The sequence below is a fragment of the Lynx canadensis genome, chromosome B2, assembly GCF_007474595.2.
Source record: "Lynx canadensis isolate LIC74 chromosome B2, mLynCan4.pri.v2, whole genome shotgun sequence".
Lineage (NCBI taxonomy): Eukaryota > Metazoa > Chordata > Mammalia > Carnivora > Felidae > Lynx > Lynx canadensis.
The window spans coordinates 4109802-4121919 of NC_044307.1; the positions used below are offsets into that span (position 1 = coordinate 4109802).

The 12118-nt window shown below is 46.3% G+C and overlaps 1 protein-coding gene across 2 annotated transcripts in view; it reads right to left on the bottom strand.

Annotated features, from left to right (window-relative positions):
- Positions 1–11889, bottom strand: part of SCGN (secretagogin, EF-hand calcium binding protein) — a 36568-nt gene extending 24679 nt beyond the window's left edge. Inside the window, exons 1-4 of one of the 2 annotated variants that reach the window (XM_030317149.1) lie at positions 11670–11889; positions 10311–10381; positions 5442–5534; positions 2089–2124 (exon numbers count right to left, since the gene is read on the bottom strand). In XM_030317149.1, coding sequence (XP_030173009.1) covers positions 2089–2124; positions 5442–5534; positions 10311–10381; positions 11670–11751 — 282 coding nt within the window. In that variant the 5' untranslated portion in view covers positions 11752–11889. Of the gene's footprint in view, positions 1–2088; positions 2179–5441; positions 5535–10310; positions 10382–11669 lie in introns of both variants that reach the window. The other variant, XM_030317147.1, reaches the window with a different exon arrangement.
- Positions 11890–12118: the final 229 nt, after the last annotated feature.

Genomic DNA, 12118 nt, shown 5'->3' on the forward strand with positions numbered 1-12118 from the left:
AAGAATTAAGGAAAGCAAGACGGAACTGATACCCTGGGCAGTCATGGCACAGGAGCTCCGAGCAGTGTGTCAGGATTAAAGGGTTTTCAGGTCCTGGGGCTCAGGGAGAACATAAACGCATTAACTTCGAATTTTTAAAAATATATAGGATACTAATAGGTTATAACAAACTTAATTAAAATAATCAAGAGTTGGGGCGCCTGGGTGGCTCAGTCAGTTAAGCATCCGACTTCGGCTCAGGTCGTGATCCCGTGGTTCGTGAGTTCGAGCCCCGCGTCGGGCTCTGTGCTGACCGCTCGGAACCTGGAGCCTGCTTCCAACTCTGCGTCTCTCCATCTCTTGGCCCCTCCCCTGCTCGTGCTCTGTGTCTCTGTGTCTCTCAATAAGTAAACGTTAAAAAAATTGTAAAAATAATAATCAAGAGTCTGAAGTGATACCTATATCCATATCTCTATCTATCTATTTTTTTAATTGGGTAGGGGAAGGAAAACTTCTTTGTTAGAAGCAGTGGACAAGCTAGGAGGGGGGAGGCAGATGGTAAAAAAGAAACTAGAAGAGGACGGTGCTGTTGTGCTATTTCCTTTTTCCCATTCCTTGACATTATTCGGTACAACGCACGCCCTAACATTTTAATACTGTTTTTCTGATTATAAGAGTAAATCAGATTCACTGTACAAACTTAACGAACTACAAGAAGAAGACAAGTATAATGTCCGAAACTACTTACCCAGAGATGGTCCCTTAGGATTTTTGTGTGTTTCCTTTCCATCATATTTCTATGATACACCTGACAAGACTAACTTGGAGGCCATATACTCGGGCCATGTATGGATTATTTTCATTTAAAATGTTCTTTTAAGCACTTTTAAGCACAATTAAAATTTCGAAATGCCACTTAAAATAATTTGTAAATAATTATGATTCTGTGCACAACTGGAAAACATAAAAGTGCAAAGTATATGAAAATCATTCGAAATCTTAATTGCTTAAGAGCAATCAGTATCTATATTGTGTGTATTTCCCTATGGTCTAATTTATGTATGTGTTAGGATGAATGATTTTTAAAATGTTAAGATCATAACGCATGTACGATTTTGGTCCTTAACATTAGAATACATTTCCTCCGAATATGAACATTTCTCATTATACCCTTCAGATAGATGCTTGGAGCAGTAGAAGTTTATTAAGTCAGAGGGTAAAGGTGTTTTTAACTTTGGGTAATGACATTTTATTTATTTATTTATTTTTATTTATTTTTTTTTTTAATTTTTCAACGTTTATTTATTTTTGGGACAGAGAGAGACAGAGCATGAACGGGGGAGGGGCAGAGAGAGAGGGAGACACAGAATCGGAAACAGGCCCCAGGCTCTGAGCCATCAGCCCAGAGCCCGACGTGGGGCTCGAACTCACGGACCGCGAGATCGTGACCTGGCTGAAGTCGGACGCTTAACCGACTGCGCCACCCAGGCGCCCCGGTAATGACATTTTAAAGGATCCTGGGGCGCCTGGGTGACTCGGTTAAGCATCCAACTCTTGGTTTTGGCTCATGATTTCACAGTTCATGAGTTCGAATCCCACATCGGGCTCTCTGCTGTCAGCACCGAGCCTGCTTTGGATCTTCTGTCCTCCTCTTTCACAGTATTATACCTTCAAAACTAGGATTAATTGCCAACATTTGAAAACAAGTAGTTTCACACAGAGTCTAGATGGCCAGAGGGCATTCGTATAAGGCAGCCATTCTCTGGAGCTGCCCGGGGAGGCACCAGATCTCTGGGCTCCCCAGTCCCCAGCAAACCCCCGTTACCTTCCTCTGTGTGCACCTGCCTGGATGTTGTCTAAGCCTCCCTTAGCCCAGGCTGAAGGACTTTGCTCGGGAGCAGTCTGGGTCCCACGGAGCACACGGGGGCACACGGGGACTTGGGGCCAAAGCTCTGGCTTGTCACCAAGGGCTTATTTTGTTCGATCTTGTCCTCCATGGGCAGCTCTCCCTTGGGGACTGGGGAGATGTGGTGGCCACCACAGTAGGTAGCTGGGGCCCTGGTCTCTTCTCAACCCTCATCAACCGTAGAGATACAGTCAAACACTTACCTGCATAAACTCCACGCTGCTATCCAAGGGGGTTTCCTGACGAAAGAGCAGAAGGAAGTTTTCATCCTCAGACAAGAACATAGTGGCAAGCTACAGAAATGGAGAGACATAGCAGTCGGTGACACTGGCCAGTGCCCCCTGGGAAAAAGCCACGGTGAGACCTGTTATAGGGCAGAAGGGCTTGGGTTCCTCAAGAGTGAGAGCTCAGATTGCAGTTCTGTGCCCTGGATTGCCATGTTTGATTCACTGATTCTTTCAAACAGTATTGCACCTGTACTGGGAATGAAACACTGTGGGTATCTGCCTTCTGCAAGCTTCCGATCCAGAATTGTAATCCTAATTTTAATAATAAATTTGTCAGTGTTGACTATGTCCCAGGCACTATCTTACGACTCTCTCGTATTAAAATAATTTCACTCTGTAATATAAAAGAAAATTAAAATAGCAAATAATTCTTACGTGTGCCATGAATTATTCTAAATTCTTACGTCTGCTCATTCACTGAAACCTAACAACGACCTATAGAGTAGACAACACACCATTATTATTATTTGTTAGTTGAAGCAACTGGAACTTGCCTTAGCTATGTGGTGAGTAAGCAGTGGCACCAGGACTATGGCCACACTTTTAACCTTTCTGCTGTGCTGGCGAGATGCTACATATACGTTCACTTCTGTGCCACAGTTACAGGCAGGAGTGTTGAGTGTTGGCCAATTTATTCTTTTATGTTATTAGTTTATTAGTGTCTCTGTGATGCTGCAATACTTGGACCATGCATGGTAAATTCAGTCATCCAACTTTGCATTTGAGCTCCAGCTCTACTGATTTACGTCACATCTCCCACGAGTAGAGGTGACATTTTCGTCTCCTGCGTGATTGTTACTCTTACATCAGCATGTAGGCGTGTTTGGCTGGCCTCGTCTGTCACCCGCGGTCTAGCGGTGTTATTGTCTTCTCTCTGAGCTGTCCGCCGTAAACAATGGCCATTCCTCCCATCACCGGGCGCTTCTCTCAGCATCTGGTACACTGCCAGAGAGTGAGCCCAGACGGATGCTGTTGGTGGCTCGTAGGCGTGATGAGCCCACACTCCTGCGCACATTCTCTAGTTGGATGAAGGTCTGCTCGTGGACACGGTGTGGGCATGATAATGATCGGATTCTGAATATCGTATGTTGAGTAGCTCGTCCATGGCAGGCACTGGAAAATGTGCTTTTCATTTATTATCTCATTAAATTCTCACACCAGTCCTTCTGGGGGGCATAAATGCCCCCCTTACTATGGGAGCGGGACAGCACCGTGTGCCATTGATAACTGACCCTGATTCCTTCTCCATTGCTCGCCTGTTATTTGCTATGGCACAATTTAATTGATATCTCTGTGCCTCAATTTCTTCATTTGTAAAATGGGATAATAATGTTTACACGCTAGTGTTTATGTCAAGACTGAAAGTAAAACGAGGCACCATTAATAAGCTGTTCATAAAATTCCTGGTACATATGAAACATTCAATACATGGTAACTGCCGTGTTGATGAAGATGATAAAACGGAGGCACAGGGAGCAGTGAATTGGCCAAGGTCTCACATTCACGGTGTGGACTTGGCCCTTTCCCTGCCCCACCCCTCGGGCCCCCGGCCGAGGCTCCAAGGTCAACTGGATATGGCAACTGGTCTTTAGGACTGAGTTCTTTTTCACACGGGGTGCCATAGGCCAAGAAACCAAATTAAAATGTAATTCGCTGGTCCTCAGTCTCTAGAACCCAGTCTGTCTTTAGCTTTGTTTGGAGGGCACAGAGGAGCCCTGGACAAATCCGGTGTACAGATCATCTCCCCAAACCTGGCTGCGGCTCGGTTGGGACTTCTTCCCCACCTTAATTGTGCCAGAATACCTAACATGTACCAGGTGCGCTGATTTTTATGTCTCACCACCTGTGACTGGAGTCAGTGACGTAGTCAGGGGTACGGCACAAGGTCGGGGAGACACTGTTCCTCCTTAAGCTCACAGACGGCAGGTTAGGGACCTCGGACCGATGAACTGGGTACCATCGGCTTGTCTACAAACAGCCCCTCAGTTATGTCATTTGCAGGACTCCATGACTGGTTGGCGTAAGCTATTCCCAAGTGCTTCAAGAAGGCCCGCCTGTTGTTAGCAGGGGTTAACCGTGTTTCATTTATTCATTATTAAGTCAGTACATATTTGTCGAGCACCACGAATGTTACCCTCTGTTCTGTGGGCTGGGGAATGCAACAGTGAACATGTAGTCACAAATACTTCGGTATTTCTAGCGTGAGGCCTGCACTTCCTTCTTTGATGGATACGCAGGTACATTTCCATCCATTATACTACAAATACTCGTTACGTATATAATTTTGCCTTGGAGAGAAAATTTTGGAAACGACTACGTTCATACATCTGGATTTAGTTTATTGCTTTTCTGAAAAGGCTGCATCCTGGTGAACACATCTACTTTTTATAAGGAGGCGTTGTCTTGCCCTTTTGTCATAACCTTCTGAAGCAAAACAGTCCTGTTTTCATGAATAATACTGTCTGTCCAAGTATGGCGACATCAAGACTCGTTCTACAGGTTTCCGGTAATCTGTGTCGCAGGCAATTTTGACTATAAAATAAATACCTTAGTTTTAAGTAGCTCATTTTTAGATACAGACTGATAACTACATAGCATGAACCCATCGAGTGATATCTTTAAGTGGGGTTACACTTAAACTAGTGCCACTAATTGGCCACGTAATGCACATGAAATAGGGGTAATGTCCCACTTCTATCTCCTTGCACTATTTTGGGGGATAAGGTATCAACATATGTGTGGAAATCCTTTCTAAACTCTAAACCTTTTTGTAACTGGAAGGAAAAACAATGAGGTTAAAGAGACACTACCCGAGGCACTGCGTGCTTAACACCTTGCTTTTGTAGACTCAGTAAATGTGGGCTGAACTGCAGACAGCTGCTGTCTGTTTTGTTTTTAACGATCTTCAGGGATAGATCTTTCCAGCCTCCGCTGGCCGATACGGAAGTTTAAACTCATTTATTGTCGCTAAAGTTTTCCTTATACCAAGGTTGAATTTGAACAGCGCATTGCAAAGAGACAAATATTGGATCAGGTAACTGAAAGGCCTCCAGCATATCAATTCCCCAGTTATCAAGTAAGTATAAATATTGATTGACCTAACTAAAACGATGGAACTATTTGTTGCTAAGCGGATGAGAAAGGAGAGGTGATTACTTCAAAATACCGTGTAGGCCACCTGCCTTGTAGAGAGTTCTGATTTCCCAACCAGATGTAAGATTTGCATTATCTTTCAGAGAAAATGATAGCTCTAAAAAGGCTAACGGTACCTCTTTCATTTGTACGCGACCAGCTCTAGAGACGTCCTGGGGAGCCATAATTCTCTGTTTCAGTCTCCGCACATTTTCTTCTACCACCGCCGCCTATGGTAGGCCAGACAGAACCACATTAAAGCCACTGGGATTCCAAAAACGTAGCTGGGGTATCAAATATTCAGAGCAGATAGCCTGATAATTATGTTACTCTAACCTGGGAAGCAGCTCACTTAAGCCATTTAGAGCAAGCCTACCATGTTGAACGGGGAAGAGTGCCAGAGATTTCTTGAGCAAACCATCACTGATCAGCACCCTGACCAGGTGAGACCTACAGCAGGTGAATTCCTAAAACCTGAATGAAGGGACGCTGAGAGACTAGAGTGTTAAAGTATGGTTTTGAACATCATTGTATGTTTTGTTGTGACAAAAGACTGTATAGTAATGAGCATACTTTCTTTCCCAAGAACTTTCTTCCCAAGAACTCGGAGCTTTTGTTCTATTTTTTTTCTTTTCTTTTTTCTTTTTTTTTTTTTGAGTAAGAGAGAGACCACACATGAATAGTAGGGGAGGGGCAGAGAGAGAGGGAGAGAGAGAATCCCAAGCAGACTCCATGCCGTCAGTGCAGAGCTTGAGGCAGGGCTTGATCTCGCAAACCATGAGATCATGACCCGAGCTGAGATCAAGAGTCAGAAGCCCAACTGACTGAGCCACCCAGGTGCCCCAATTTTGTTCTGTTTCTTTTTTTAAAGGTATTTTTTTAAGTTATTTATTTTGAGAAAGAGGGTGTGTGCACATGCGTGAGTGGGGGAGGGGCAGAGAGAGAGAATCCCAAGCAGGCTCTGTGCTGTCAGCGCAGAGCCCGATGTGGGGCTTGATCTCACGAACCATGAGATCATTACCTAAGCCAAAATCAATCGTCAGACATTTAACCAGCGGAGCTACCCACACACCTCTATTCTATTTCTAAGTGAAAAGCCTGGCCCTTCTAGGTTGCCAGTTCGACATAGCTCATTCCCTTCCTCTTCTCCTTTGATTTGTTGAGGAAAAGGTCATTAGAAGGGAGGAAAAGTAATAAAGTGTTGAGTACCAAAGATGCCACATCTCCCTTTCACGTACAACTTTTTCTACACACTAACTTGTTCCTCATCGGTGGACTGCAGGATTGGTACAAAGAAATATGACATATATAATCAACAATGGAGAACGAATTCTGATGCGGGAGTTGAGAAGCAGAAACACTCCCCAGCAGTGCCCGATTCCAAGACTGCAGACTCCATCAGCCATGCTAAATTCATTCTCCTCAGTCCTGTCCCTAATACTCTCCCTGCCAGTCAACCCCCTCGTCAGTGGGTCCACTACATATAGAGGGATCGGCATCTCTAGTCTTGGCACCTTGGATCGTGTGCGTGTGAGTTTGTGTGTGTGGGTCGTGTACGTGCAATCACACAGAAAAGAAACTGATGATCACTCAACAAGGTGAGTCTTCACTCTGGGTTTCAGGTGACTTTCTAGATTAAGAGATCTGTAGGATGGCAGTGATTTCGGTAGCTCTCAAATACAGTATCTGTGGAATGAATAAATGATTCTTTATGATGGACTGGGCCTTCCCAAAGGAAGTTAACTAACATGGGCCATGTTGGTGGAAAATTAAATTTCAAAATAAACAAATGTGAAGCCAAAGAAGCTGTAGCCAGATTCTCTGTGCTGCCTTTAGTTTGAAGCCACAGAACCTTGACTTCTGTCCTTCCAGACCTCCCACCCCAGATCCCATGCCTAGTTGTTGGACCCAACACACCAGGACCTAGGGACTGCTTCCATTCCCCATAAGCACCCCCTGCCCTCCTTCTGTGAGACTCCGGTCCCCTGCAGGGTACTCGTCATCCCTGAAGCATTGAGGGAGACCCGGGATGTGCCACAGTCTGGATGGGAAGGATGTGCACACGGCCCCAGACAATGATGTTCTGCAGGGCACTGGCTGTATCCAGACCTAGTTCAGAGGCTGGTTCTGCGCATGTGAAGAGAAAAGGCAGAGAGCTGAGGGCAGGGGTGAGTAACAGAAACAGCAGCAAAAATGGCTGATGGTCCCATTAAGTCTGTCCCCTCAGAGGCTCTGAGAACCAGGTAATTACACACAAGCTGCCCGCTCTCCAAGGTTGACTACCAGGCACCTTACTGTCAGAAACCTTAAGATTCCTCTTTCCACGATCTCTGTGCCCTGCTAATGAGGGAAGAAAATAGAGCTATTCAGGCCTTCGAAGAACTGCTTGCACCCTTAAACCCCAGGCCAAGGAGCTGCCCAATGGTGGAGGCTTCCCTGCGGCTGGTTCCATAGGCACTGGGGCATCACTGATGAAAAGTAAGGGTCACAAATGGTGATTGTTGCTCAGTTTAAAGGGCTTCCACTCGGGAAGTCCTGCCCTCTTCTTAAGGACATGTGTAGGGGCTGCTCATTTCTCATCAGGGAAAAAAAAAACCCAGAATTAGGAATAGTTTCCTTAATCACGGTTGTCCAGGTAGCGTGGAGGGTGCAGCGCAGGTCTCTATAACCCTACGCCCCAGGATAACGCCTCAGCATTTTGAAACAGGATAATGGCCAGCGACGACATCTTTGGATAACAGCTGGCACCAAAGGCCCCTCCCCAGCCAAGTGCTGAGAAGAGGTGGCTGGGGCCACTGCAAGAGACTGATGCTACTAGAACCCTCCTTCTGATGGGCAGTTGCTGTTCCTGGAGGGACAGAGGCTAGAAGAGATACAAACCGACTTCGGATGATTTAAAAATATGAGATCTTAGGCAGACCCCGAATGTACAGAAATGCCTAGGGGGTGGAACTTGGGGTCTACATTTTAACAAATACAGAGAATTCTGAAGCGTGCCCCAGTTTTGCCTCCACTACCCTAAGGATTCTGCAGCCTTCCAACCCCTTTGCCTCCGGCCTCAGGAAGGCCTACACTGAGCACAGGTGCACAGGACGCTGGTGACTCATTTGTCTCCTTTCCTGGGGGGACTGGGCCTGCCCCAGTGTGAGAGGGTGAGTCCACAGGCTGGCTCTGAGGGAGGGTGAGGAAAGAACCACCCCTTTGCTGTGTCACTAGAAGCAACAGTGCCTCCGACATTAGCCAAAGCCCCAGAAGGAGATGGCTCATGGGATGGCTTGTGGTGCCCTTGGCTTAGGGCAGACCTTGTGCTTTAGTAGCCCCACCCCCACCTCATGACTGAAAAGAGGACACTTCCAGTTTCATCCCTGACAGCAACTTTTCTCCCCCTTTCCTATCAACCACTAAAGCAAGGAGCTTCTGAAAAGGTGGGAAGTTCCAAGTCTCTGGGAATTTGGGTTTTTTGACCATCCAGTTTATTCTAAGATGTTGAATGGCTCTGCCTTCATCTATTTGTTTTCCTCTAATACTCCTGTCATGCCTGACACAACAGCGCCTGACTCATAGGCTCTGGAATTCCATGAGCCTTCGCATTTACAGCAGTAAGTAGGAGCAAGGCAGAGACAGAGAGAGAGACCGAGAGAGGGAGACAGAGTGAGGTAAGGGAAGGAAGGAGAAGAAAAGAGAAGAGAAACTGATAGAAGACAAGAAATGAGAGGCAAAAAAGATGAGACCGATAAGAAAGGGAAAGGAAAAGAAAGGGAGAGGAGGGACAAGAGAGCTTTGAGAAACAGACTGAAGGTAGAAGGGAAACAAGGAGACAGGAGAGACGGTGAGACATGGAGAGACATGTAGGACATAGAGAAGAGAGACAGAGAGGCCAGAGAGAAAGTCAAGAGATGATGGAAGACGGGGGCCAGGTATCAGAATAAGAAACAGAAATGGGCAGAAAAATGAGACAGATGCATACAAAAAGAAAGAATAGGAGAGGCAGAGACAAGTCCATATATTCAAAGAGACAGAGACAAGGTCTGCGTGGCTGTTGGAGGCAGATGGCAGCCTCTTTTGTTCTGAGCTGCTGCCCCCCCCCCCCCCCAACCCCTATGCACCCTCCTCCCCAAGCCCTTCTTGATGTACAGGGAGTCTGTTCCCCTCATTGGGCTCCTCCATGAAAGCGCAAGGCACTTTATTCTTCCGTGTAAACAGTTATATCTGAGCATAAGTGAGCTTCACAATTCATTTTAAATGCTCCTGTCTCCAGAGCTATTCCTCTTACCGGGCATCTCCTGAAGGAGTTTTACTGGGCTCTCCCCCGCCTAGGCTGGTGTGGCTCGGTGTGAGTTTTTCCTCTGCTTTAGTAGAGGGATCTTTAAAAGTTAATCTCCATCTCTCAAGGCCAGATTTACCATCAGGGTAAATGATGGACTCGATAGATTGGTTTACATTTATTATACCTGGGCTCTGGGCATATTGATTATTTTCTGGTTTGTTATTCCCTAAGAAATCTATACCTATATGAAAAGATTTTTCTATAAGAAAAATCATTTCTGTTAAAATGAACAAGGGAAAGTGATTTTAAGTGGTTGTTTGTGGTTTGCTATCAAAGGAGTATCAAATGCACTAAACACACAGAACCTCAAAGCTCTTAACCTCTCTTCCACCTTTTTGAACAAAGTGAGCTGCCTTATCTCCAAGTTGAAATCCATTAGCAGAGACATAACCAAGGAAACGTTCAAAACAGAGGTGTTTGAATTTATAGTTAAGGTCTCTGAGTGGATGACAGATGTCACACTGAAAGTCAGTGACCAGCACACCCAATGCTCCAGTTGCACCTTTTATAAAACCTGCCTCAATTCCTCCATGTTGCTAGGAGATGGAGAAAATCACACGCAGGCAAAGAAGAAAAGAGGTCAGGTGGGATTAATGGGCGCAAATCGACATGAGACTTGGATGCTCCTTGCATGTTGCTAAAGGCACATAAATTAATGCTTAGTGGCACAAATACTTACATCAGTACCCAGTGTCGTCAAGACGTGGTGAAAGAAAGCATCAAGCTCCTTCTCTTCTATGTATCCTTTCTCTAAATGCAACAAGAGATGCACAAATGGTAGTCACTTCCACAAAATACCACGTGACATTTAGGATTTATCTAAATTGTCTTTAATCTCACACTCTGTAAAATCCCCATGGATACGTTCTTTACTGTTCCAACAACTAAGTGCCAATATCTGACGTCTAGAAGTCATGGATTTGAAAAGTAAACACACATTCAGGAGCTAATGCCCTGTGCTGGGTTTGTACGAATATTTCGAAAAGGAGAGCTATTAAATACACACATTTGAATCCACAGATAAACATGAGTTTTAGAAGAAAAGTCCAACCCAAGGATTTGGAAGCTTGGAACAATTTAACAGATGTAATTATCAAATCTTAGTTTGCAGAGTCAAAACACACGTTAGGCATTTTCTTTAGGGTTGTTTGAATTATTAATAAAGATAAAGCACACATTAAAGAGTTCCATTTTCTTTTCAGGTAGTTCTTTTGCGGGGTGGGTGTGGGTAGTGTCTTTTTGGAAGTTGGTAAAATTCATCCTCCCTTTGAAGAGCACAATAAGGGAGGGCGGACTTCAGATAGCTGCATGTCAGTCTCAAGCCTCAAATACATGTAATGATCTTTGTCATTATACATGACATATCATTTTAGATATACACACACAGAGACTGAGAAGGGGGGCAAACCTGAGCTTCAGACACACACACACACACACACACACACACACACACACAGATTGGGAAGGGGACCGAGTCCCTCCCTCCACCCTGAACTTCACACACACACACACACACACACACACACAGATTGGGAAGGGGACCGAGTCCCTCCCTGCACCCTGAACTTCACACACACACACACACACACACACACACACAGATTGGGAAGGGGACCGAGTCCCTCCCTCCACCCTGAACTTCACACACACACACACACACACACACACACACACACACAGATTGGGAAGGGGACCGAGTCCCTCCCTCCACCCTGAACTTCACACACACACACACACACACACACACACACACAGATTGGGAAGGGGACCGAGTCCCTCCCTCCACCCTGAACTTCACACACACACGCACACACACACACACACACACACACACAGATTGGGAAGGGGCCGAGTCCAGAACTTACACAGACATCCAGATCTGTAATTCCAGTATACCTAACATCTGTGAGGCTTGAACAATGCTGGAAGACAACTTCCCCTGCGAGGAAAAATGTGCGGGAAGGGGAAACTCTGGGTCCTTTCAGAGGGGCTGGAGCCACGTCGACACCTGCGTGTGCAGATGGCTTGCTCGACTCACCATCTCCGTCGAAGCGCTGCCAGACCTGCCAGAAGCCCGCGGCGTCCAAGCGTCCCCGAAGCTGTTCGCGGGCGCTGTCCATGGTGCTGACGCGAGGCTTGGGCACCTGCCGCCGAGGAACACTTAGCGGTGATAGCCGCTCCTTCCTGACTCCCGCGCCTGAGCGGGTGCTCTCCGGTTTGCTTTGAGTACCTGTCTTCCGGGCGGTTGCGAGGGCGGCTGGCGACGAGGCCGGTGGCGCCTTCGTGTCGCTACAGTCCCTAAGCCCCGACTGTGGAGCCCGCCCCACTGCTGGCGCGCTGGTCCCCGCCCCGCCCCGCGCGTAGTTCCATGCACCCTAAGAGGGCCCTTGTCTGCCTCCGCTGGGGAACAGGAGAGAAGGGCGCTGTCCTGGGGCGTGCAGAGCTAACTGCCTTTGCCTTTAATTTATTTGCCAAACTCAGAGAAAA